We start from the raw sequence: 26,281 nt of genomic DNA, 5'->3' as shown, positions 1-26,281 counted from the left end.
ATTAAGCAGCTTGAATTCCTCAAGACAAGGGAAAAACTCTCATGCGCAGTTTTTCTCTCCGTTTTTGCTACTTACAAGACAAATTGGCAGGACTCAGCGACCGAGGCTGCATGCAAGCGTGAAGCATGCATGCAATGAAAATTTTGGCGAGTATATAATCACTAAGGTTTTGCAAAATGTCACACCACTTCGTTTATCACGTTAAGAACACCTGGAGGCGCATGGCTGTGCACAGCCAGACGCACGTACAGAAGGCGTGAGTAATCGTTCCGCTTTGCAACGCCTACTATCTAATAGATACCAACGTTGTTGTGTAAGTCAGAAAGAACCATTAGGGCAGAAGATGCAAAGAAATGCTGAGCAGGACAATGCGTCCGCTTTTCTCGCCACCTGTACGCCACAGCCATGGACACGCTAAGCAGACATTAGTTTCTTGTGCAAATTCCAGAGACAAGCTGTAAGACCGTTCCCTACGGTTGCATGGTGAAGCACAGTCCGCTTCGATGCAGAACTTAGAAACCATTAGAAGAGCTTTGCCGAAGATTGCAATGGCACTGCCCCATTCTTCACTCTAGGGAATAGCACCACACGCAGCGCTTAGATAACCGGCTTACATCAAGAAACACAGACACCATTTTTCTTGCACTTAGTCGCGCTTTTATCGCAGCGTGCTGCAACTCAGGCGCTGATTAAAGTTTTTTTATCTGGCCGTAGGTATTTCAACAGAAAGGACGAAACACGAACGTGCTTCATTATTCACTTCAGTAGAGTTTCGACCCGACTGAAAGTACTTTAGGTACAAAGATTATGCACACTAGTAAAGGCTTTTTCCTGTATAAGGAATCTGTATCAAAATTTAAAATTGTAAAGTACTATTTACCGCGAGAATGCTGTTCAGCTTTTTAGTGAGTTAAAACTTAAGTAACGCTCAGCGAAACTTTTCCTTGAGCAAAATTTTTCTACACCGAGAAAAGTTATAGCGCCTATTTATTAGCACTAAAAAGGAAACGAGTCCTTTGCGACTGCTTATGAACGTTCAATATTACTGAAATATGTATCGAGTGTGCTTGAACTCAAGTGTTAATGAACTCGCTGCGTCAGTTTCTCGCCGCAACCACCTTATATAATAGTGGAGTTCCTCCGATATAAATTTGCCGGAAGAAATGACAAGCGCTAACCGTCGTTGCGTTACGGCATTACTGCACGGTCGCTTGGTTGCTTTGCTCGCGAGCTTTTATAGGTGTAGGGACTTACGCAAAACATTCGTAATTTCGCTTGTCAGATGCCTAAACACGTGCAATCTGCAGCGACAGCGAAAGTCTAATAGATGCGGATGCGTACAGAAAACAATAGCGTTCGGCGCAGGCCCGCTGTGAATTGCCTAAAGTGCCTACAGGTGTGAGGAGATTGGGAATGTGCTTAGTCCATCAGCTCCTCTCAATGAGGAGATTGTTTAGTGAAGCACCGTCCTTGTAAATTTGTTCCTGGGCACGAGCATATCGTAAATATTTTGCAGTAGTTGCGTGTATCATGTACTGAATGACACCATGCACATGCACGTTCGCTTGATACATGTCTCGGCAAGCTGTGCTAGGTTTTCACGTGCAGGTGATAGCAATATCATTTCGCGCAGTGTCAACAGCAAAGTATGAAATAACGCATGGTGTTGCTGTTTGAAAATTGTTCATCTAGAGGCGTTCATCTGCAAGCTCTGGCGTTTTGTCCGCATATGAGACATAATTTGCTTCCACTTCAGTCTGAACTGAAATTATTTACTTCACTGCATTTAAGGCGCATTCACCACATTGCAGTTCTCAAGAGGCTGAAAACGTCGACAGTGCAAACAATACTCGGATATAAAACTACCGCCCATTGCTGCAATGAAGTTCTCAGGGAGTACCCGAAGGCGAACGTCATCTTCCGTGAGCAGGTTGACGGGCTCACGACAAGCACCTTATTCGGCGCAGCAGGGCATTTGCAATCTTTGCAGACCATAGCCTTGTACGCCAAAAACAATTGCAGAAAGCTGCCAATGCTTCATAGGCTGTAACGCCGCAAATAACTGCTGCAGATTTTCCACATCTAGCACCACTGTGGAATCAATATACAGCATGTAGACAGCAGTGTCGTTGTTGCGTTAGCTTTTTTGATATGCTGCTTAGGCCAGAGAGACGAGTTGAAATATTTGCATGTGAAGTTCTATTTGTGTTCGATTGAAGTAGCGTACAAAAACTCCACACTCCTTTCTGCAGAAGCGACAGGTGGACCATTTTTTGCATATCACATCTCGTATGACTTGTTATGGGTCCAGCTCTAAACGCGCACTTGGTCAAACCTTCACACAGAACTCTCTTCGATTTTACTATAAGTCCCAGCCACAAGTAATAAGTGTCCCGCCACTATTCACATCAGGAAAGAAGGTATCACTCGCAGGTGGTGCTTTAACTTACAACCTAGGATGTTGTAGGCCTAATAACCAAATCGTCGACTAAGTTTCCAAGCAAGTCACACTGTAGGATGGCGCAGTCTTGTAATCGAGACACACCACAAAGAATGAACACTGTCACTGCTTAATGAGCCACAAATTTTTGCAACAAAGTTAGCGGTGCACTTGGCCCAAAGCTCCTACTCGTCAAACGAAGGCACCGCATTGCTGACCTCATAATCGTTGTCGGCCAGACATCCATGACGCATACGCCCAGACAGGTCGGTTAGTCGGGATCTGCTACTACGTTTTGGATGAGCGCGCGCCTAACCGCAACCAGCCGCCCCCCGACAGACACCCACGAAAGGCCGCACACATTGATAATCCTTCTTTTGCGTATTAAGCACAGTAACAGCGGCGTGCAAGGAGTGTCTAGCAGCAGCACGAGAAAACAAGCGAGGCTCACGGCGGTAATTCAAGTTTAGCCGAATGCAGCAGTTCGCTACCACCGCAAACGTACCGTAAACATGCGGCGCCAGCAGCGTCAGCCAGCAGTGCCTAGTAGTATAGTGTGCAGCACACTATATTTGCAATCATCATGTGGGATGGGATTTGGATTTGGCGCGCTACACCGCGGACAAAAACGCACGCAAGCACCGACACGCATATTCATGCATCCATGCGTCACAAATTTGTCTAGCTTTCAATGCAAATATGTGAAAAAAACCTCATTGTTGTGTTAACAGAAGTTCCACTCAGTTTTAGTGCTTTGATATCGCACTAACCCAAAACAGCCTACGCCTATCGAAACGGGCAGAAGGAAGCCGAAGCTTGCTGAGGCGCTAGCCAATGAAGCATCTGCGAACTGCTGCGGTCGCTCTATCCCTGCTTCTTCGTGCGGCCGAGTACATGAACCATCCATGGCATGAACATCTGTCATTCTTCCAAGATGTGAATTGCCGACAGCAGTGAAAATCGCTTATGCGATTACGAAAACGTGGTAAGGCAGTGAGTTTACTTGTGCGAAAACTGTGCGTCAGAGCACTCGACGGGTAGCGCGTCGTTGGCGAAGAATTGGCGTAGAATGTTCTGATTGGCTAGAATGTTCTGAGTGGTATCAGACGATTGAACGCGCTACGGAGCATGAGATTACTAGTATCATAAGGTTTCCCAAAACCATGAGCTCTTAAAATTTCGAACATCCATTACGGCCAAACTAACTGACGTATTTCGATTTGTTGTCAAACGATTTGTCTTTTTGCGCTGTATACGTTGGCATCAAAAAGTAGATATCCGGAAACAACGAAACGTTTGTACCGGATATAGTTAAGACGGCTGATGAATTAATCATTGACTGTTAAATGCTGTAGGATGTCGTAACTCTTGATCGGTTTTAATGAACGCACCGAATATTACGAAGGAGTAGTATGTCGTAACTCGAAATCGATAATAACCAATATTACATCAAACAAATGCACACAATGAAGAACAACAAGCGTTCTAGAGAGCTCAGACGGACGGCACAAACGCTTTCGCTCAGCTGCACGTAAGGTGACAAGTGCTAACGCTGAATTTTGAAGCGAAAAGCTTCACTAGGCTCGTCAACACCGGGCTTCGCGTGAGCCACCCCTCGGCGCCGCCGCGGCACGCGCTACGTCACCACTTCTCCTCACCACCGCTTTACCCTTCGCTGCTGCCGCGCGGTCGCCGCCGCCGTCCAAGAAGAGAAGGTTCTTTAGCAAGGCGTTGCGAGAACGCGTGCCCGGCGGCGGCGGCCGTAGAAGAGGCGCAGACATTCGCTATGGAAGAAGGAAAAGAAGACCCAGAAGTGGTAGCGAGGGAGTTGGCTACTGCGCGCTCGCCTCCTCGCCACCGTTTGCCATTTCATTGCAGCCGCGTGTTTACCACAGTTGCTACGCATGCGGAAGGAGGGCTAATTACGCGCTTGCCTACACCGTTATCGCGGTGCTCCCAGTGCATTGTGCGCGAACTGCGATAGCCATGACGTCAAAGAAAGCATAACTGCAGCTTTTCGCTTGTGTATGCAGGCTTAACCAGAGCTGCCACTGCCAATTTTTTTCACCCACCCCATTATATTAAGATGAAAGAACGACCAGTGAAACAGGATCGTTGGGGCCATGGTAAAAGCGGGGAGGGGAGATTTTGGAGGTCATGAGGAAAGGAAAAGTGCATTTCCTGTCTCACTCGGCGTGGATACCTGATATCAGCTGCGAAATCACCGCGTGCACACAAAAATGCACCGTTGTGCAGTGCGAATTTATCATTATCATCATCATCATCATCAGCCTGACTACGCCCACTGCAGGGCAAAGGCCTCTCCCATGTCTCTCCAATTAACCCTGTCCTGCGCCAGCCGCGGCCACCATATTCCCGTAAATTTCTTAATCTCATCCGCCCTCCTAATTTTCTGCCGCCCCCTGCTACGTCTGCCTTCCCTTGGAATCCACTCCGTTACCCTTTAGGACCAGCGGTTATCTTGCCTTCGCATTACATGCCCTGCCCAAGCCCACTTCTTCCTCTTGATTTCAACTGGGATATCATTAACGCGCGTTTGTTCTCTCACCCACCCCGCCCGCTTCCGATCTCTTAACGTTACACCTATCACTTTTTTTCCATAGCTCCCTGCGCTGTCCCTAACTTAAGCTGAGCCCTCTTTGTTGGCCTCCACGTTTCTGCCCCATAGGTGAGTACCGGTAAGATACACCTGTTGTATACTTTCAATACTCATTATTCAGTACTCGTTAAAGATTCTCAGGTGGTCGAAATTATTCCGGATCCGTTCACTTCGGCCCCTCTTTCTCTCTTCTTTCGCTTCCTCCTCCACCCCTTGGTTTACAGCGCTGATGAGGTGTCCGCCGAGAAGTGAGGCAGTTACTAGTTTTTGGTTTATGGGGGCCTAACGTCCTACAGCGACTCAGGCTATGAAGGACGCCGTAGTGAAGGGCTCCGGAAATTTCGACCACCCGGGGTTCTTTAACGTGCACTGACATCGCACAGTACACGGGCAATTAGCATTTCGCCTCCATGGAAGAACACATACTCCATATATACTTCAAGACATACCTAGACATACTCCAAGACGTACTTAGGCAATGTTCCAAGATCACAAGCTGGTCAAAACTTTTCCAAAACGAATCTCGAAGGGATTTACCACCACCAGTGTTTAGCCTAAGATATAGAAGATAAAGGTGACAGCAAATACCGGTTCCACGTGGAAAGTGCAGATAACAAATGCCGCGAACCCTTGCGTCTCAGAAATGTGGGTCACCCACGAACGGCTCTAACAACATTTGACTTGGTTAGTGACCCAATCTTTGCCTTGTAATAATGTCTCATCCTAGACAGACGGTGTTCCGCCTAACTTTAGACTACTCTAACGACACATACGTAGCGTGCGTCGCATCGAGTTGCATTTTCCCGCGGTCGTTATCACAGCCGCTCTTTCCTTTTTTCTCTGTCCATACAAAATGAGTTCGGCACAAACCATCCAATGTCGTTAGCGCGGGGAGGAGACGTACGAGCAGGGAAATGAGTACGACTTTGTTGTGGTCCGGGACTAACGACTGGCAGGTCGAATTAAGTGCGCCACGTTCCGCGGCAGGCGGAAGCGCTCTAGAAACGTTGGCTTCATTCCCCATATGGGGCGTGCTGCCCCTGCTACAGGACGGATACATTTATGGATCCATTTAGTCGATCGTTCCGCAATATACAGACAGCCGAGAGTAAAAGAGAAGCTAAATAGCTTCGAAGTAATCACAGTGAAGTACAATCTGAAGTGCAGTTATATAGGGACATACCCGCCTCGGACTATTGTTCAAAAGGCCATAGCTTCCGACCGGTTCGGAGCAGCTTAATTTCGATAATGCCGAAATGTGAAAACTCCTGCTCTGATATCTTGGTGCACGTTACAGAAACTATAGTGGTGGATATTAATCTCACGTCTCTCAAACGGCTTGCCCCGAATACCATTTTTCTTTGGAACGTTCTAGTCGGGCAGGAAGATGCAGGGATATACCAATGGCTATCATATTCAATGAGGGTGATCATGAGAAATGTTATTATTCTCGTTTTCATCGAATTTATTCGGCGTATATTGCTGCAGCTTCAAAACCCTGCTGGCAGTCAATATAATTCTCTGTCCGCTACTGATGTACTGAGGATCAAGTCAGATTTTGCAGGATATTATACCATGGAACCTATGGTATGTTAATGTACCGAAGCTGTAGGCGGCCAAAAAAAGCGGCATAGTGGAGGGCTTAGTATTAATTTCGACCACATGGGGCTCTTTCACGTGCACTCACATCTTGCATCACACAGCATTTTTTAAACTTCATGTCTATGTAAATTCCGCTGCCTAGGCCGGCATACTAGCCTGCGCCCCCGGGCTGAATACCATAAACACTAAATACCACAACAGAATAAGTACCACAGTAGAATACCACAAACACTAAGGCACCGCTGTGGGCTCCAGAAAAATGAAGTCCGGCCTACAAGGTAGCCTGAAAGCCACTTGAAGCGTATTTCCATTGCATTCACGATTGGAGGCACGCGTGCAGCCTTTAGCACAATATTCCAGAAGCAACGCCCAGCCGCGTTGGTGATTTGATTGATTATATGAGCACAATTTTTCGCTCATATCATCTATCGTCAGTTTGCTAGGCTAGCTTGCATTACACTCCATGCTATATAATATAAACACCAGACACCGATAGTTTTTCATGCACGGCCCTCGTCAGGTCATTGCCAATCACCCGCATATTATTTTTAACTTTTCCTATTGGACCTTTGCCTTAAGTTTGATATAGAGACAGAGTCAAGCCGCGGCGTGGCCACTTTAGGCGGCGCAAAGAGGCCTCCACCAACATTTTGCAATATCTCCAAGAAGAGTAAAATGTGATAGAACACTCTGGCACTGAACAGATCGTTATACTGCCCTTTCTGCAATGCGTATTATCGTTATATTTACACTGCCGGTTCGATTTCTTACTTGATGAACAAACAAACCCGCTTAATGAAATTGAATTCCAAGTCATGCCGGCGTGAAAGAACTGATTTGCGGAATTAGATTGGCTGCCTAGAGAGATGAAATTTCACGCGCAGTCAACGTAATAAACCTATCGGGCGTGCTCCGAACAGCTTCCACTGAATGCATACTTGCATTTCCGAATGCAAATTTCGATGAGGCCGGTCAATTTAGGGTAAATTCAGTTTGCTTGCCTCCGATGCACAAGTGCACGGTGACGGCAGGAAGGTGAGGGCAGCTCACGTGAATTGGATCAATGGCTAGGAGCGAATTCGATTTTCCACCCCACTTTACATATAGACGCTTGCCTAAATGGCCCTTGTAGCCTTGTTCTTTCCCGACGCATTTTCGTCCCTCGTGGAGCACCGTCCCTCGTGAAAATCCGGTACGGAAACTGGGAACTGTCAATATGCCCCCTGGGAAAGCACCCATAAAAATGAAATCGACAGTTTCAACACTGACTGATGAGATTGATGCTTGAGGATTGCGGCGTTATCTGGCGGTACTAAAAGTAAAGATTTTCCGAGCTCTGAAGCAATGGAAAGCGCCTGTTTTCATGAACATGCCACTGGTGGTAGCGCTGTAGCCGTCCGGAAGCACTGAAGACTATCCGAAGCAGGTTCGTCCTTCAGAGAGAATTTTCATCACTCATATCAACCGAAGACGAGGTTACTAGAGATTTTATGGCAGATTCTTTTCTTTACTAGTTGCTTGTAGCGTAGCCCCTTCTAACTTTCTTTCCCATAAGTTCAGAGAGGGGCGGGTTCACGATCCGGGAGATGGGGCGGAATCTTCAACAATTTCCACACTCGCGTACTCGAACTGCTCTGAATAAGAAGGCTCGGTTGCTAGGGCTTAAATGAAGCCGGAAGAGTTCTTCAGACATGACGAAGGAAATATTTTTTTTGCTTTGCTTCATGTCGCGAACAGCTCTGAGTCTGCCAATATTCTAGAGGAATGTGGTAAGAAATATTCCATCGTCGCCGAACTCAAGCCGCCTAAATGCAGAGCGCGCCTCTGCTACAGTGCGACGAAGATTGCGTGACGAGTATATGAAAAATGAAATCTATTGACTCGCTTCTACGAAGGTTGTTTTCTCGTAGCTCATTCAGATTTTCGCGATTGACTAGTTCTGAACACATTGCATTCATATTCACATTTTTTTGCTGTTATAGAAAGTTCGCTGATCAGATTATATCATACCGGAACTTGTCTAAGCAATTTTCGATCACATTACACTACCCACCGATTTCCCTAATTAACGTACATTAATAACCTTTAGCATAATAAATAACTAAAATTAATATTTTTGCATTGATGTACCTGCACGCACACTATTATACACATGGCCGAGACATCAAAATCACGTAAAACATTATTTAGTCCAGAATGATGCTTTTTTCGCAGACCTTTAATAAAAAGCACAGAACACGCAGTTATCAACGCGAATTCTCCGCGAAGTGGTGCATATTTAATTCACTCAACTAATTATCCATCAGGATCAAAATCAATGCAGCCATACATCTAGAGAGAAAAGCAATAGAGTTTTTTGAGAAACTCGAAGTGGACGTAAACCGCTTCCTGATTACGGGCGGTCCTGGTTGCCAACTATGGTAACCGGGACCACTACCAGGAGGCATGGTAAGGCCCAAACGATAAATTCGAAGAGGGAACCCAGTTAGTCAAAAGTAATAATGAGTATTTCCATACTGATGATTGATTCCTTTTTTGTTTGGAATCAACTCTGCCCGGCAGATCGCAAGTCATGTGCTACGCATCGCTCGTCCTGCCCAAACTTCTTCCCTCCTAATATCGTTAGTTAGGATAGCAGTATTTGGTGTCTTCCCAAATGCGGCATTGTTTTAATGGGTTAGCATCAGAAGGGTCCCTGGAAGAGGAAATGGCGACCGCCGTCTGTTAGTAGCCAGTGGCACACCTGCCTATCGGGCTACGAACGAACTTATATATTACCCCAAATACAACTAGCCTGGGTATGCCACCTCGCATATACTTACCCTAAGTGTACAACCCTTAGATGCATAACAAACTTTCGTGTGTAAACCTCGGATGTAAGAAACTTTCATGTGTTACATGGGATATAATGAACCTAAGTATGTCGGCTCGGATATAACGAACTTCCGTGGTAGTACTTTGAACGTAACGAACCTCAGATACGACGAACCTCAGTGCTGCATCTCGGACATAACGAACTTTAGTGCGTAAACGCAGGATATAACGAACATTTGGCTGCTAGCGCATTCAAACGATCCAGCGAGGATCGCCTAATGGTTTTTCTCGAGCCTACAATGTGGTACCTGGCATTTCGCCTTCCACCGTACGGTGGCCTTTCCTTGGACTCAACACGGTACTTTTAAGCGGTCTAAGATTAGGCCAAATAATTAGGTGCCTGTAGGTTGCAGCTGGTATGCAAGTCACTTTTAAACGTATCGAAGTTGAGAGTGCACACGGGAGTGCACATCAAGTGCTGTATACTTCCTTCTTACTATCCTCCTAATTCGCTCACAGCACATTCAGGGCTGAAAGACAGATGTATGAACACCAGCCGTGACGTCAAAATATACTCTTAAGTGATGTCCAAAGGGCCTCCCGGGCATTACACACCCAGCTTCTGAACTGCCCCCGCTGCCCCGCTTCTGCTGCAGAGGCGACGTTACCTCACGTTATTTTAACTTGCTCCTGAATTTGGTAGGCACGCAAGCGACACCTACCCCCGTATTCACAAACCACACTTGCCCTTATCTTTAGCGCCCCTTCACTTTTCTGCTCCTTAACGCGTTTCAGAAACAGACCTTACCCTTAACGGTCCCCTTTAGCCCAACTTAAAATTCAGGTAAAGGGAGCCATTTAAGGTGCCAACCCAGGCACCTTAAACTGCTCCTTACCACAATTCAACATGGCGGCGTGCTACGATGACGACTTCAGTGATGCTGAATTCCAATGGCAGATCGAGACCGCTCCGTCGGACCGCATACGGAGCGCGTAGATTTGCCACCTCCCATTTTGCGATTGGAATGCTAGTGCTCCCTCGGGAGCGCGATGCCAGCGCCGCAGCGGCGAGCCGCGGAAACTAGGCGCGCCGCCGGAGCGGACGCCCTGCTAGCTTCGTGTTCGAGTGCGACAGGAGTTGCGCGAGGCGCGATCTCCGCGTTGACAGACGCCGTCTCGGCGAAACAAAAAGGAGGTAGTACGAAGGCCGTAATGTAAAACCAAAACCAAAGCGTATGTACAGGATGGTCCACTCTCCGTGAACACGCGAGTATGCGGCCGCGGTCTTCGGAGAGCCAGTGAGTCTGTCCCTACCGTTCACGAAAGAAGTGGCGGACGACGCGCAGGCAAGTTGCTCGCTGCTCGATTTTCCAGCCTTGCGACTGCGAGACGCAAGCCGCTGAACCAATCAGCGAGACAGTCAAGCTTTCGGCAACGACGCTGCCCGCGGACACGCCGAGCGACGAACTGCCGAGCGACGAACTGCGCTGCCCCCCGGCAAACGTTTCTCCCTGGCTGCCGTAGTCGTCGCTAAGCCTAACTGTTTTTCATCGATGCCGCAGCTGAGGGCGCTTCGGAATTGGTCAGCGTCCAGAGACCTTGTAAACGTGTCGCAGCCGACAGCTTCCCGGATTGTAACTCGATTGTCGAACATGATTGTCGAACCGACGTCGAGAAGCAAACACTCGCAAAAGAGGCGGGCGACGTGAAATCAACAAGCACATTATTGTGACGGCTACACTACAGGGTGGCCTGCAAAAGCAGAAAAAATGTCAAAATTGGAAAATTGTTTGCCTAAAATCTCTGATGCTTACTTGCAAGCGTGCTAGGAGAAATTTTTATTCACTTTTTGTCGTAGGAATAAATTATACGTGTATCTCCAGATGATTCCAACATAAAAACGCGAGTAGCCTCGCTCCCATATCACCAACATTTTCGGATAGGAGCCCCTTTTCGTAAGGCGCCCTTAAAATCGCGTAAGGTTGGTTTTTGAGGCTGACTTCAGCCTTATCTTACGTTTCAACTTAGGCCGTCCTTGCCGAAGGCCCACTTAACGCTTTAAGGAAAGGAACATTTGTGAATACGGGGGCTAGGCATTCAGGGACTCCAGCCGACCACCAGACATTCGAATCTGAACCCACGGGCCCCAGTACCACGCCTTACTGGCATTCATAGCTGACACCGGCCTGCACATGTCCCTATAACCTTCTTATGCCAAAACGCACATTTCCGCATAATAGTAATAATAATAACACTGTTATATCTACATAACCAGTACGGCATTACTGCAGGCGGGTGTATTGGAGTTGCAAGTGGTTGGTCTGGATGTATTCCCAATTCACCCACCTTTCGCTCTTTCTCAGTGTCGTGTGGCCTCGTAGCTTTTGGTGGCTGTTTTCGGGCGCATTCAAAGCATTATTTCAGTCAACCTGATCAAATGAGCTGTCGCCTTCGCACCTAGCTATAATACTATTTACTTTAATTTTAGTAAAGCGGCTTAGCCTTAGTTTTTTCAGAGGGAAAAATTTTCAAAACGCTAACCCGATAATTTTCGCCGCCTCCACAGCTGTGCTTGGTGCTTGCGCTGTCTTCACGCTTCCACCAGAAGGCAGGGAATAATGAAAACATGATGGTATTCAGCGCTTGACAGACTCAATATTTCCCGGCCCTTTTAAACCGGAATCTTTTCATCCCTCTTGAAATCGTCGCGTACCGCCACGTTTTAGGTTAATCGCACAACCCTCTTGTTCCGCTCATAAGGTGTCCGTATGTGTCACTTGTACGTAAGTTCAACGTTTCCAACAATTTTTCCTTTGTAAAGACATTTGACATTATTTGCATATGGGACAGTTTTGCGGATAAACAGTGTCTATTGTTGCGAAACTACATAATCAGAAAGCAAGACAACAGAAAAAGATCGCAACAAAGGCGGCTACTAGAACTCAATTTTAATCCACAAAAGTTACTTTGGAGTAAAATTCACCTGCTTATCAGGCACGCGTCAGAGTTGCTTCTAACGTGTCGTCAAATATTTGTGCTCCTATACGGAAAGGGGGTAAATAGAGGACAAGACGCCGTAAAGAACGCATGTACAGTCTTTGTCAAAAGTTTAGAGCCCAGGGGGTTCACTTCTAAGCTTTATATTGGGACTCCAGGAGCATTCGTGGAAGTCCTACCTATTGCAGGAGGCAGTACCAGAAATCTTTTCATGTCCAGGAAATTTGGAGCGCTAGAGATCCATTAAGAACGACACAGTGTGGCTCAAAAAAAAAAAACCCTGGGCTCCAAACTTTTGACAAAGGCTGTACCTAAACGCCTAAACCGTAGTGTAAAAAAATCGTCTTGAAAACAATTGCATAGGTTGGGAGTGTCTGCCATGTTGTCTTTCTGGAGTGATGTCTTCATTCTGCCCCTTATTTGGGCAAAGGGATTAAACTCATTGCAGAAGCGCGTTCGTGGTGCACCACGCTTGCATTACAGATGGCAGTAGAAAAATATGAGTTGAAAGAAGTAGATATGCTATACCGGACAAAGTGCAGTATGTAGGCGGTAAATAATTACTTGCCGTTTTCAAACCTGGAACCTAGTTCTAAGACTGCACCCTCCTTTATTTAATCCCAGCTGAAGCACCTGCAGCGCTACACAAGATTACGAAACTGAGAGCAGATCTAAATCAAGTTACCCTCCTGTACTGCCCGCTAGGCTTCTTACTTGCGCAAACCATCCAGTGGTCGGCGGTAACCACACAGGCATGCAACGCATCTTGCGCATTCCTTCGATGTTTGCCTACGTTTATTGGGTAATTGGTGTAGAAGAACGGCTGACCGCCTTGGCTTTTGCCATACGAGCAGTTTTAGCTTTCTGTGAATCCTTCACGTTCTCGCCGTTAACCGTATTTTACGAGTGCTGCCCTTGAAAAGATAAAACCTGCAGGAAGGAATGTTAGGTCGCAGTGCAGAGGTCGAAGAAGCCTCCTGAATTATAGGCGTCCGCTTTCCTCGTGCATAGTTCACTGCGATGGAAAACATGCACCGACATTACGGCATGTCTTATTTTATTATGTGGTGTGCCTTGCGGTCAGTTTTGTGCATATCATTATTAAGAGGGATCAGTTTGTGCACCGCACGTTGTTGCACGTACAGTACGTTCGAGGTCTGTATGGAAGCTTAGATGTGCCTGCATGTGTGTTTGTGGGCGGGTTCATAGTCCATAAATATTCTCCTTGCTACATGGTTTCCTTTTCTGTCGTGCAATGCAACACTCATAGAATGCACTATGCTCTAAGGCATCGTACGCTGGGGGCCCACCCTTCACCGCAGCTTTAAAAATTTTTTGCCGTTATATGTGCCATAGCTGCTTTCAATACAGCTCAAAAGTAAAGCATATGCGGCCAGAGGGTTTGTAACAAATTCTGTAAGCATGAATATGTACAGTTACATATATTCAGGTATCTTTGCAGGTATACGCAAGCAGTCAATTAATACGCTTACAACTAAGCCAAGCGGTAACGTATGTTGTTCACAGCAGGAAGGGTATGTGAGTCGTATCGAACTACGTCTGATGTATCGGCGATTCACGAGTATTATTGCTGTACCGACCTTAGTCAGTGTCCAGTTTAACCTGAAGATGCGAAGAGACAGAGAAAAGTATACTGCTCGCTTTTAATTCCTGTTTCCCATCACTCCTTTCGTCGAGCCTGCGGTTAGAGTGAAAGCGCTGACATGCACAGCCGCTGTTATTCTCAAAAGCAATCCACCAAAAGTAATTTTTAGAATCTTCACCAGCGCGGCAACCAGAGTGATTGTGGATATCGTCAGTTTACATTGACGAAGAGCCGCTGTTCTTATGCAAAACAAATCACCAACATTTTGAAAATTTACACAAGTTCGGTTGAGAAAGAAAGTTTTAACAATCTTTTGGTTTTTTAATCGGAATATTGGTTAGAAAAATAAGCTCGTAATGACCTCAAAGCTTGTAGAATGACGAATCAGATATTTTTTGCGCGATATGCCAGTATTAACCGCAGAAAACACTGTACTCGGATGCGACTACTCACCCGAGATGGTCTTGACGAGGATTTCGACTAGTGCTCTGGCCTGTTTCTTAGGCGACCCACCGTCTTCAGCGATTACGGTGAAGGCGAGCGGGGAGCCGGCGACGTCCACCAGACTACGGTTCAGCATCACTTCACCCGTGATGCCGTCCAGGGCGAGATACCTGGGAGAAGAAGACAGAGAGAGAACAAACTTTTTTAATTTAAATTAATTACGCGGGTGGCTCACACAGGTCCGGGAAACCATACGAGAATACGGCCCTCCAGGCCTGACCGATCAGCTGACGCTGAAGGAGGAGCTCTGTGTTAGCCTGCCTCAATTGCCATTGCTCATAGGTGAGTTCCTGTAGAATGTACGTTGTACAGTGCTCAGGGCAGTTTCTAACCATGTTGAGTATACTGGAGATCTCTCCGCAGGCCGGGAATGGCTTTGTTGGGTATTAGCGCTCAAGGAAGCCTTCATAGCTGCTCAGAAATGGCGCCTGCGCCTCAGCTGTACGGGCGCCACGGTCTTTCAGCGGCTGGGACGTCAACCCCACAAAAAAAAAAAAACGTTCACACTCATGGACCAGGCTACCCTTGGCCACCCACGGAGTGTATCACGTCCTCCCATTTCACGAATACGGGCCCCATACACCCCGGCGCTCGAAGAAAGGCCCTAGCCAAGCAAATACAACATAAGGTCATACGTCGTAAAGCAAACATTCTTTACACTACTGCCAGCCCCTACAAAAGTCGGGCGTCTACAGTACCAACCGCCCTAACTAACCTCGGCGAGGAGATAGCCAGCGCCAAGGTTCAAAGGCCAAACAGCATAATGGAGACTGAGGAAGTCGTACTCGCGCTCCCCATCAAACACGCTCACACCACCGAGCAAACCACTACAATCATGAGGGACTCGCAGCAAGTCTGCAACGCGTACCTAAGTGGGGAACTCTGCCAAGCGGCCGCCCACATCATGAGGAATCACACACAATTGTACACACACCCGTCTTAGTATTCTGTAGATCCCAGCCCACGAAGGCATAGAGGGCAGTGAGGCGGCTGACAGAACAGCTAGAAGTCATACGTTCTGAGCCCCGTGGCCATCCATCTCCGAACCTTCGTTTCCACTAACATACGGCAAACTTAGAAACTACCACCGACTTAGTCACAGGGAATACACAGCCACCCACCCAAAGATCTCACTCGTCAGGAAGCCACTATACCATAGAAAAACATGCAAGCCCGCACACTACCAAACCCAGCTCAACAAAATCACATTTGGGAGCAGAAGAACACACAGGTACATTAGTGACTGATTAATACCAGAAGTGGTCAATTTTCGTCTTACACAATGGTCAATTGTGTACGCTCTTGCCAAAAAAATAACCACAGCTGTTCAAGCAGGAGACTAGAGGCGGCCTGGTGCACTCGCCTTGAGACACCCGCTTCGGAGGAATGCTAACGCCCATCAAGGCATGAAATGCATGTGCGCATCGCAATGCTTAAGTGCAACCCGGTGTTGCGGTAAAAGAAGGCATAAACTAAACTTTTCGTTGTTCCCCCAAGCCCCTCTTTGAATTGATTCTTACAAGTCCAACGATAAACGCGGCGTCGGCGTTTGTCTGGAAATAGCAAGCCCAAATGACTCGCGTTCCTTTCTATATATGCGGGAAAGCAACAGCTTTTTCGGTGCTGACATTTTTCAGGAACAAAATGTGGGCTGTGGTTCTATGCCTTCTTTCTCTTTCGTTACAACGAAATTCGCAGAGGCGTGAGCAGGTTGCGCTCGTCTCGCGCTTATTTGAGTTACATCGCCTTTACCACAAAATAATGTGTGATGCAAATTAGACTTCATATAGCAAAGCAGGAAATTCGGGTGCCGAAACCGAGATCAATTCCACAGTTGCCCGCCGCGCAACCGTCCTCACTGTATTTGCTATAGCTGCCATACTTTCGTTTAGCGGCTGCAACCGAGCACTTCCAAATATCAGCAGTGTTTAACAACAGGATACCGAACCGGAACCGATTATGAACCCGAAATGGAAAATTTACACGCATTTTTGCCGAAGATCGGTACAGAGCGAAAGCCACACTTGTTTCGCTGTCTTGAACCAAACATGGAACGATTCAGAGGAACCGTTTTGGACAGAGTAGGGGCTCGGGTCAGCGCAACATTTGGTGCACCGTGGGACAGTTTTTTTTAGAGCGTAGTGCTTAGGCGACCGTTCTTAGATTGAGCCGCGTCGGCTTTGAGGGCGTCGAAGGCGCAACGGAGCGCGGATGGGAGGAGTGCGGGAGTAGCGCTAGAGGCGCTCTGTCCAGCTGGTGCGTTGCAGTGCAGGGTCCCGGCCTTCCTCTCTCTCCGACCTTGGCGAGGCGGCGTGCGTGGGCTGAGGTTCGCGAAGGTTCCAGCCCTATCAAGAACACAAAGGGCAGGTGGTGGGGGGACCGTGCCGTAAGAGAAAGGTGAAAAGAGGGAGTGAAAGAAGAAACAGAGAAAGAGGTGCCGTAGTGGAGGGCTCCGGAATAATTACGACAACCGGAGAGGTGCCAAGTGACACAAGGAGCCAGTTATGCGCTTTTCCTTCCCTCAAAACCAACAGAGGCTAAACCTTGCGCTCGTTACGAGAAAAGGAAAGGCGCATAACTGCTTCAGTTTTTTGGCCGATAGAGGGCCCGAGTGAGCTGACGCGTTAAATATCGACTGCGCCAATTTCTGGTTCCTGTGCCACGCTAAGTCCTTTCTAGGCCCCACCAGGGTCCTCAATAGATCCTGGCAGGTACACGGACCCTAATGGCTACCATCTTTTGGATGTGCCCAATGACCTCGGTGAGCTACCTGGTGAACATGTTTCTAGCAGCCACGCCGCTGCGCTAAGCCTCGCCTCATCGAGGCGATCCTTGCCGGTGCGCCGCGTTCCTCACTACCCAACAGCCATGGAGGAGCCCGTGGATGGAGAGACCATTAACCCTTTAGACTATCACCCTGGTGAGTGGAAAATTGTGTTCCATGCTTACAGAAATCGGACTGCGGCTAGTGAACATTAACGTAGGATAGGAGTAAAGCGCAAACTCAGCTGATTCAGTAATGCATGTTGACGGGCTAGTTGGTTTTTCATCTTGAAACTTGGGAAAAAACCCACCTAGGCGCAAATGATTTCACGACACAAATGATTTCAAATGATTTCTCACAAATGATTTCTCCTCGTCTCTTTTTGTGTCGTGAAATCATTTGCGCCTAGATGGGTTTTTTCCCAAGTTTCAAGATCAGCTGATTCCAGATGTCGTCTTTCTGAGGATAATCCATAATATTAAAAAGGAAAGTACGGTTTGCGTCCGCCGATTCCTTCAAATGCAGGAAGCTGAGAAAATAAATTGATCAAAGACAGACTTTTTTTTTGTTCTCACATGTGAATGCTGGCAACTTACGGTCTCGTCGAAATGGCGTAACAACAATGGCGCATTAATTGCCAGTAGATGCCGTATTAACTTCTCTGTCTGCATGCCCTGCCAATCGCTTCCCAATTTAGAGTTCAGAAAGTTAGGCGGCGATGTGGCAGGTGCTGAGTAGTTGCACTTTTTGCAGTTCTAAAAACCCTTTGATCTTCAAACAGACTTCATCAGAAGCGCTCACCGAGGCATCATGCAGGATGTGGAGGTCCTCGGGAAGGTGCGTTGTAGCGGCCACAACGTCTCGAATTAGCTTAGACTTGAACATGGAACGTAAGAAGCTAGTGAAGCGGAAGCGCATTAACCAGCTAGCGGTAAGATGAAAAGTACAGGAATTGAGGATATATAGCTGCACAAAAGATATTCGGATTTAACTGAGAAAAACGATCTAATTGTTCGAACAATAAACTATAATCTCCCCGCTATCGTTACGGAGTGCGCCGCAGAAGTAGGCGGTAGGATGGTTAGACATTATACCGGCAAGCTGTCCTGCAGGAGACGAAAGATCTCATCTCAAGATCTCAAAAAACACCAAAGCATGTGGTCGTCTAACCCTACAGACTGAGTAGAACTGGCAGAGCTATCGAACTTGATTAGTAAGAACAAGGTTCCCTACATAACGAAGTTTAATATGGAGAGAGTCGAGGTTGCGAGAGAGTCGAGTCGAGGTAGCCTAAAAGCGGCGAACAGGAAACTAGTCAGAGGGAAAAACCAGATGTAAGCGTTCAAAGACAAGGAGGGCAATGCCATTAGCAATATTAACATTCCGACAACCAAAGTAATGTTCAACAGTCTAGCAAGAGAACAGCAGTTCACAACTGGTAGCGAAGTGTTGGAAGTGGTAAGTGAATACATCTACTTAGGGCATGTAGGGACCGCTGATCCGGATCATGAGAGAGAAATAACGAGTAGAGTAAGAACGGGGCGGAGTGCATATGGTAGGTTCTCTCTGATCATGAATGGCAATTTGCCGATATCCATAAAGAGAAAAGTATAAAACACTTGTGTCTTACCGGTACTAATCTATGGGGCAGAAACGTGGAGGCTAACGAAAAGGGTTCAGATTAAGTTAAGGTCCACGCAGCGAGTTACGGAAAGAATAATTATAGATGTAACGTTCAGAGATCGGAAGCGGGTGGAGTGGGTGAGAGAACAAAGCCGGGTTAATGACATCCTCGTCGAAACGAAGAGGAAGAAATGGGCTTGGGCAGAGTATGTAATGCGGAGGCAAGATAACCGCTGGCCATTTAGGGTAACGGAGTGGAGTCCAAGAGTAGGTAGGTGTAGCACAGGGCGGCAGAAAGTTAGGTGGGCGGATGAGATTAGAAATTTTGCGGGGGTACGGTGGCCGCAGCTGGCGAAGAAGAGGGTTAATTGTACAGACATGGGAAAGGCCTTTAGCCTGCAGCGGCCGATGTAAGGATCATGAAGATGATGACGATTTTGTTAAAGCTTCCTAGTCTTTCGTTGCCTTGAATGACAGAAATGAAAGCTGTTCTTCCTGGATGAGGAAATATTCAGCTTACAAAAGGTCGAAGCTTTATGCATCATTGTCGTGAAGAAATGAATTGATGATGAAGTAATCAGCCGCTACCAATCCTATGCCGCGTTCTTCTGCTTTTATTTTCCATGTGCCCTAACACGTGCCAAAATGCTTTATCAGTACGGGTGTTTAGTGCATCATAGCAACAACATGCAGCAGCCTTGCCGATGCACACGTAAATCCTTATCTCAGTAATCGGTTCAATGTACACATCATTGCTAATATTTTGACCGCATGGCAAATGTTAAGCTTTTTTAATGCCATCATAGGCTTTACTCCTGAACCGAGTGGCACTGACTGGATCGTTCAAACAGATTCGGGAGCCGAAAGTAGAACTAGAAACCGCCAAAGAATAAAGAAAGTATTATATCGAAGAGGCGCTATCACAGTGTTTGTGTTCGTAAAATACCTCTGAGCGTGTTTAATTCCCGTTCCTACTACTAAAGCTTCAAGCTCGTCAGGCAAATTTGCATGTCAGCAAAGTGATCAGCGCCTGTAAGAATGTGCTCCTTGTTGTATAAATTCTGTAACTTTTCACTGCGGAATATGGATAACAGGAGGCCACTTGAACTCACGGGCACCTTGTCTAGGGTCCGACATGGCCTGACTGCCACCCTCTTGGGGTCGAACCGGCCGCCTACAGTCTAACTGTCATCATTTGAGAACCGCGTAAGGTTCTTATGTTCTTACTTATCTACTTACGTTGGGGGGGGGGGGGGGGAGGAATTGACAGTCTTTGCAGCATTGTTAAAGTGCAGTCAACATGAGTTAGCTCGTCACGAAAGGCATCAGAGATGGGGCTGCCGTTAACCAACAAACCACAGCACGGAAGTTGTAATCGAAAGAGTAAACGCTCAAAATTAAAAAAAAATCATAAAACAGTGCACAGGGCACTTGCGTGATGTCGCACAAATTTCAGCGTCAACTGTACGTCTAAGGGGAATGTAGAAGAACAAATGCGGCCAGACTATGTGTTCGAGGATTAACATCACGAAACCTTTGTATGAAGATAACGAAAAGATCGACATCACGAAACAGTCGTATGACTCATGGGAAAAATGGGATCGATGAGGATGGACTACGTGACCTTGACATTGGGCGACCTTGGTTCATGCGAACGACAACCATGAGATATGTCGGGGCGGCGACATTCTGGCTCTTGTGGCTGGCACTCTAGATGTAGGGCGGCGTAATTTACCTGAGCGCCTTGGTGGACTCTGGTGCGGCCACGAGGCGGTAGTAGACCTCTGCGTTGTAGGGCACCGGGTCCGGGTCATGGGCTCGCACCTGCAGCACCCTGTGTCCCGGCCGCGTGCGCGTCTGGTGCACCTCGGTGCGGTACAGCGAGTGTTCGAATCGGGGCGGGTACTCGTTGGGCACAGTCACCTCAATCTGCATCGTCTTAACCTCGGTCACACCCTGGCTCACGGCGGCGACGATCACCTGCACCCCAAAAGGAGAGAGAAAGATGAAAAAGATGAACTTATACTCTGCAGCTTACTTCTGGGGCTTGTATATTCATTTACTCTTAAGGCGATAGCGCTAAGGAGCTCGTGTCGTAGAAAACCCGGTGTCGGCGTTGTTGGCGTTTGCGGCGTTGTAACATGAAAAACTCCAAATAAAAAAATTGGCGGGGGCTTAGCTTTGGTTAAGCCTGGCAGGTCGCGAAAGCAAAAGCGCAGCGCCTCCAACTGAAGGAATGCAGTGCGCCGCGTCTACAGGTCACGCGTGGCTACTGGCCGCCGCTACGCGACGACTCGATTTGGTAGCCCATCTCTCACCTGGGTATGACGTCACGCTATTATGTCACTAGGCATGGCGTAACGTCATAGGTCATTCTAAATGTCCCGCGTGGGTACCGGCCGCCGCTGCGCGAAGACTCGAAATGGTAGCCCATCTCTCACCCGGGTATGACGTCACGCTATTATGTCACTAGGCATGGCGTAACGTCATAGGTCATTCTAAATGTCCCGCGTGGCTACTGGCCGCCGCTGCGCGAAGACTCGACTTGGTAGCCCATCTCACCCGGGTATGACGCCACGCTATTATGTCACTAGGCATGGCGTAACGTCATAGGTAATTCTAAATGTCCCGAGTATATACCGGCCGCCGCTCCACGAAGACTCGACTTGGTAGCCCATCTCTCACCCGGGTATGACGTTACGCTATTATGTCACTAGGCATGGCGTAACGTCATAGGTCATTCTAAATGTCCCGCGTGGCTACCGGCCGCCGCTGCGCGACGACACGACTTGGTAGCCCATCTCTCATCCTGGTATGACGTCAGAGGTCATTCTAAAGGTCAAACGTGGCTACCGGCCGCCGCTACGCGAAAGGCTGTTCAAGAGCGTTGTATTGCTTACGCAATAAAATTCTTGTGGAGGTGCGGGCAATTGAACCAAGGTCTTTCAGATCACGAAGGAGCACGCGCCAAACAAGCTACGACGGCTCTTTTTTCGTTCCTGCATGGAATTACACTCACCCTGGTAGGCATAAAATCCGACTTAACCAAGTATTATCCCGCAACCCGTCATACACAATCACACCAGCATCTTGCTCTCACTTTGCGTGCACATCGAAATTCCGGGAGACACACGCATGCATCGAGTAAAGGGAGCCAGGCAGGAGGTCGATCCTGCGCAGCATATAGCGCTCGCAGTAATTGCGCAGTGCACCTCTCTGTACAGAGATTTCGACAGGCGTGGCGATCTGTCATTCGGCTCTTCCACAGGCTAAACAGTCCTACGAGCCCTAAAAGATCACAGGGAACCTCAGACCATTCCACTAGGCAAAAATCTAATAGTATAGGTAGTAATCTTAATGTCCCTTTTTACAGTCCGTTTAAGAATCTCCCTAAAAAATTGCCGACAATTACGTTGCTTCCTAATGCGAAATAATCACACATCACATCGAGACGGCAGAAAGGAACTGAACAGGGCATGCTATATTAGAGACTTCTTAGCATAACGCGTACTACTACCACTCCAACGCACAGCCTAACGCTCCGCCAATGCGCAGACGCTGATTGGTGCAGACTTGACAGGATTGCATGTAGTTGGTCGGCACCTAGCGCCACAAGTCGCCTTAAGAAGACTTGCGCATGCGCACTGAGAGCGCTTGCTAGGCGGTTAGTGGCAGCGAAAGTGATATACGCTATGCTGGAAGTGGCGGTGGTGGTAGTGGTTTATTTTTAAAAATAAAAAATAAAAAAGTGAAGCAAAAGAGTGTTGCCGGCCGCGGCAATGGCTATCTAATATCTTAAGCGCCCGAGCTGCAGCCGGCGGAAATGAAAGGGAAAGGGAGAGGATAGTGAGGAGAAGTATAGAGGAGAGCGACAGCAAGAAAGCACAGGGGAGAGCTTTGTACACTATTTACAAAATACAAAAGTAATCAAGTTCGCGCCGCTCGCGCGCTAATGTCCAAGCATTGTCCGGAAATAAGTGCGCGCTAGCGGCCACTGCGCACAATCACTTACAAAAGGAGTGAACTGTATGTACAGTCTTTGTCAAAACTAACCAGGCTGCATGGTTTGCTTCTAGCCTGTACAGTGGAGCCCTTGTGGCTTTCCTAAAAATCGAAAAGTGTTGGAAGGTAAGAAGACCCCCAGTCCTTACCTTTAACGACCAGTTCAGCTTCAGGGAAGCTATAAGGGCTCTACTGTACGAGCTAGAAGCAAACCATGCAGCCTGGTTACTTTTGACAAAGACTGTACATAGCTGCGCGCACTTAGCGTCCTGTCTCGGACTAATCGCGCGCGCGGCACACTGCACTAGCTGCCGGGGTGGGGTGCCCGGCCGCGTATACCGCCCGAGGTAGCACCCACGGAGCGTTCGTGTCACGCGTACACTACCTGGCGAAGAGCAAGCGGGAAGTCAAGCCCGCCTACTCGATGAACGCACAGAGGCTCACCATTGTTCTGTGACGGGTGCGCGCACTGCCGCGCGGCCACAAGAGCGCTTCGAGACTGTCTGGGATGATTCCCAGCGCCCTGTAGGCCGCGAACGTCTCGCGACGCGGCACTGCAGAAGCGGTACAGCGAAAAAGCATGTGCTCCATTGCTTGAAGTCTCTAATATTGCGTTTCGCTTAATGCGATCACGTCCAGAACAGCTAAGCCGTATCAACATAACATTGGTTTCCTTCTATTTTCTCGTTTAGCCTCGACTTGAGGCACAAGCCAATGTCCTCTTTGACGACTGTTATGATCCCTGTGCGCTTAGTCGCCTTAATGTAAAGGACATCTGTATAGTTGCGCATTCCTTCTCTTTGCTCTGATGTACACTTTCTCATTGTTCTTCAAGCTTAATAGTCTTCACTATGCCGTCGACAACATATACGTCTTACGTACTCCTTGTAGCAGCACAGCAATGCAAACAATGCGATGATTGCCCCGTGCAGAAAAGAAAAAGCTAGAGAACGGTGCGAAAAAGACAGGCAAGGAAGCGTTGAAGAGACTGCGTGCCGCAGCTTCTTCTACGCCCATACGATCGTTAGATGCCATCAAAAGAGTTGTGGCGCAGCTCGGCGTTCCCACTGTTTGGCATGGCCAAACTCAGCGCCGTAGGAAGGCGAATAGAATGAAAAGGCAATAAGTTTGGTTTAGTTTATAGGGAATTTAAAGTCCCAAAACGACTCAGCCTTTGAGGGACGCCGTAGTGAAGGGCCCCGGAAATTTCGACCACCTGCGGTTCTTTAACGAGCACCGACATCGCACAGCACACGGGCCCCTAGAATTTCGCCTCCATCGAAATTACATGTAAGCAATAATGTGAAAATGAAACAACATGTAAAACATGTAAAAATGAAACAAGGGCATGACATGTCTTGGTTTCCTTTGGTTCTACAGCAGGATGACAGAAAAGACAGCACGAAAAGCCGAAGAAAAAAAAATTCGAGAAAATGGAATGACAAGGAAGAGCAAAATAGTCGCTAGGACACAATAAAAGCAAATAAGGAAACGATAGGGTAAGAAGGTAAGCTTAAAACAAGATTGTCGGGAACGTAAACGTCAACCCGGTGAAGAGAACTTGACTTCGGCTTGGTTTGGTTCACTGCGGCGCAAACGAGAAAAAAAAAAGAAATACACCGCTAGAAACTGCTGAAAAAGGCTGTTGAACACGATCTATAAGTAAGCATGCAAAAAAAACAAGGATAAAAATTCCGCTAAGCATGAAACGCAGTGCTCCACTGGAAGGAACCCCGGTAGACGTTGAGGAGGCGTCTAGTTAACGCAGTTCGCAGGGCACAAGTGGCGTGAGGAGCCTCTTGTCAGAGTGGAAAAAAAAACCTGTTCGCCGCCGTGTGCGCCGCTTTCAACGGGTTGCTGACACGCCGCTCTTAGTCTCTTGGCTCATTTCCTTTTTTTTTTCAGAGTTTTTATTTTTTCAGGTATAGCAAAGACGTGGGTGTCCAAAGTGAAAAAAGGAAAAAGAGCAGCATGGAAAAAGAGTGCTTCATCTTGCATGCCATGCGATAAAGAATTCCCGAAAGAGATAAATCCTTCTCTTTTCATCACTTGTGCAGCCAAAGATGGCACCTGTAGCTGCTCGAAAGCAAAAAAAAATTGCAAATTGAAAAGCCATATAAAAAAATTGGACGGGATACTTAAGCGCTTCCTTGAGGGCATGACTCGATACATTTTGGTGGGCTAACGCCCATATATGCAGAATTGGTGATTCTGGACTTTAAATCTATAGATCCCTGGCAATCCTCATACCACTCCTGATGCAGTTGTGTAGCGGTTAAGCGATGACTCTGATATGGCCGGTGCTGCTATCAGTGGGGCTTATGCGACCCAGGTTCCTCCTCGTGGGGTACTTTTTGCGACCATTCATTAACGGCCGCCTGGCACGCTGATAAGTTTGCTCAAAATCCGGTGTTCAGGTTGTGATGACGCCACAATGTCGCGTGACCTACGTTGCCAACGCAGGTAGCTTCTCCGGAGATTTTTCTCTCACAGCACGGGTGGCAACGCTGGATTTTCGAAATATAGCCTTAAGAGGTAAGCATGATGTTCGGAATCGCAGGCCATTTTGTGTCACAGTATAAATTGTCGGCGCTGCAATACCATTTTCAGATGCCACATCTTCGACTGTCAGGGACATGAGTTCCTACAACAGAGTTCTGCGAAGCATAGAAGCTTTGTTTCAGGCAGACGTTTAGAGACTTCTTGTTCGTATAGTATCCAGAGATCTGCGCAATACTTCATAAACAATGTGAAGTCTCCCAATTTAAAGTCGGTTGTCACCGGTATGCATGGACGGTCTTGCAAATATTGGCCCCTTACGCACCTCGTATTTGTCGCCGACGTTTCGGGTGATGGGTAGTGCTGTGGTCATGTTCCCGGTGATGTGGTTCAGGTGGAAGTGGTCGGAGTCCCTGACGTCCAGTAGGCTGTAGGCGACTGGTTTTCCGGGCGCCGACTCGTCCAGGGCGTGCACGGTGGTCACGTGCACACCCGCCAGCGCCCCCTGGTGCACGCGTGGGTCGTGGAACGGGGACCAGAACACTAGCACACCTGCGCCAAGGAAAGGGAAGAGAGGGAAGAGGAGGAAGGAAACGACCTTGAGCGTGTGCCTAGGAGATTTCGTCTTAATCACGCATATAGAGAGGAACATTTTTGGAGAAGTTGACGAATTGGAAACACAAAAGAGTTACGGGTTAGAAAACGCTACCATTTAATGACATCCTACGAGAAATTCGGTGGGGCCGCAGCTACTGCAGTTTATTTATTTATTATTTTGGGCATAGTGCTAGCCTCATATTTGAGGCCAAT

At 47.7% G+C, this 26,281-nt stretch overlaps 1 protein-coding gene across 1 annotated transcript in view; it reads right to left on the bottom strand.

Moving 5' to 3' along the window:
• Positions 1-26,018, bottom strand: part of LOC149337565 (uncharacterized) — a 60,283-nt gene extending 34,265 nt beyond the window's left edge. Inside the window, exons 1-3 of the mRNA XM_089554903.1 lie at positions 25,797-26,018; positions 20,706-20,950; positions 14,533-14,693 (exon numbers count right to left, since the gene is read on the bottom strand). Of these exons, the coding sequence (XP_089411029.1) occupies positions 14,533-14,693; positions 20,706-20,950; positions 25,797-25,844 (454 nt within the window). The 5' untranslated portion in view covers positions 25,845-26,018. The remainder of the gene's footprint in view (positions 1-14,532; positions 14,694-20,705; positions 20,951-25,796) is intronic.
• Between the last annotated feature and the right edge of the window lie 263 nt (positions 26,019-26,281).

Source organism: Amblyomma mixtum, chromosome 7 (genome assembly GCF_055824585.1).
Source record: "Amblyomma mixtum isolate Tamu chromosome 7, ASM5582458v1, whole genome shotgun sequence".
NCBI lineage: Eukaryota > Metazoa > Arthropoda > Arachnida > Ixodida > Ixodidae > Amblyomma > Amblyomma mixtum.
The sequence above is the reverse complement of the archived record's forward strand: the minus strand, read 5'-3'. Positions and strand labels throughout refer to the sequence as shown.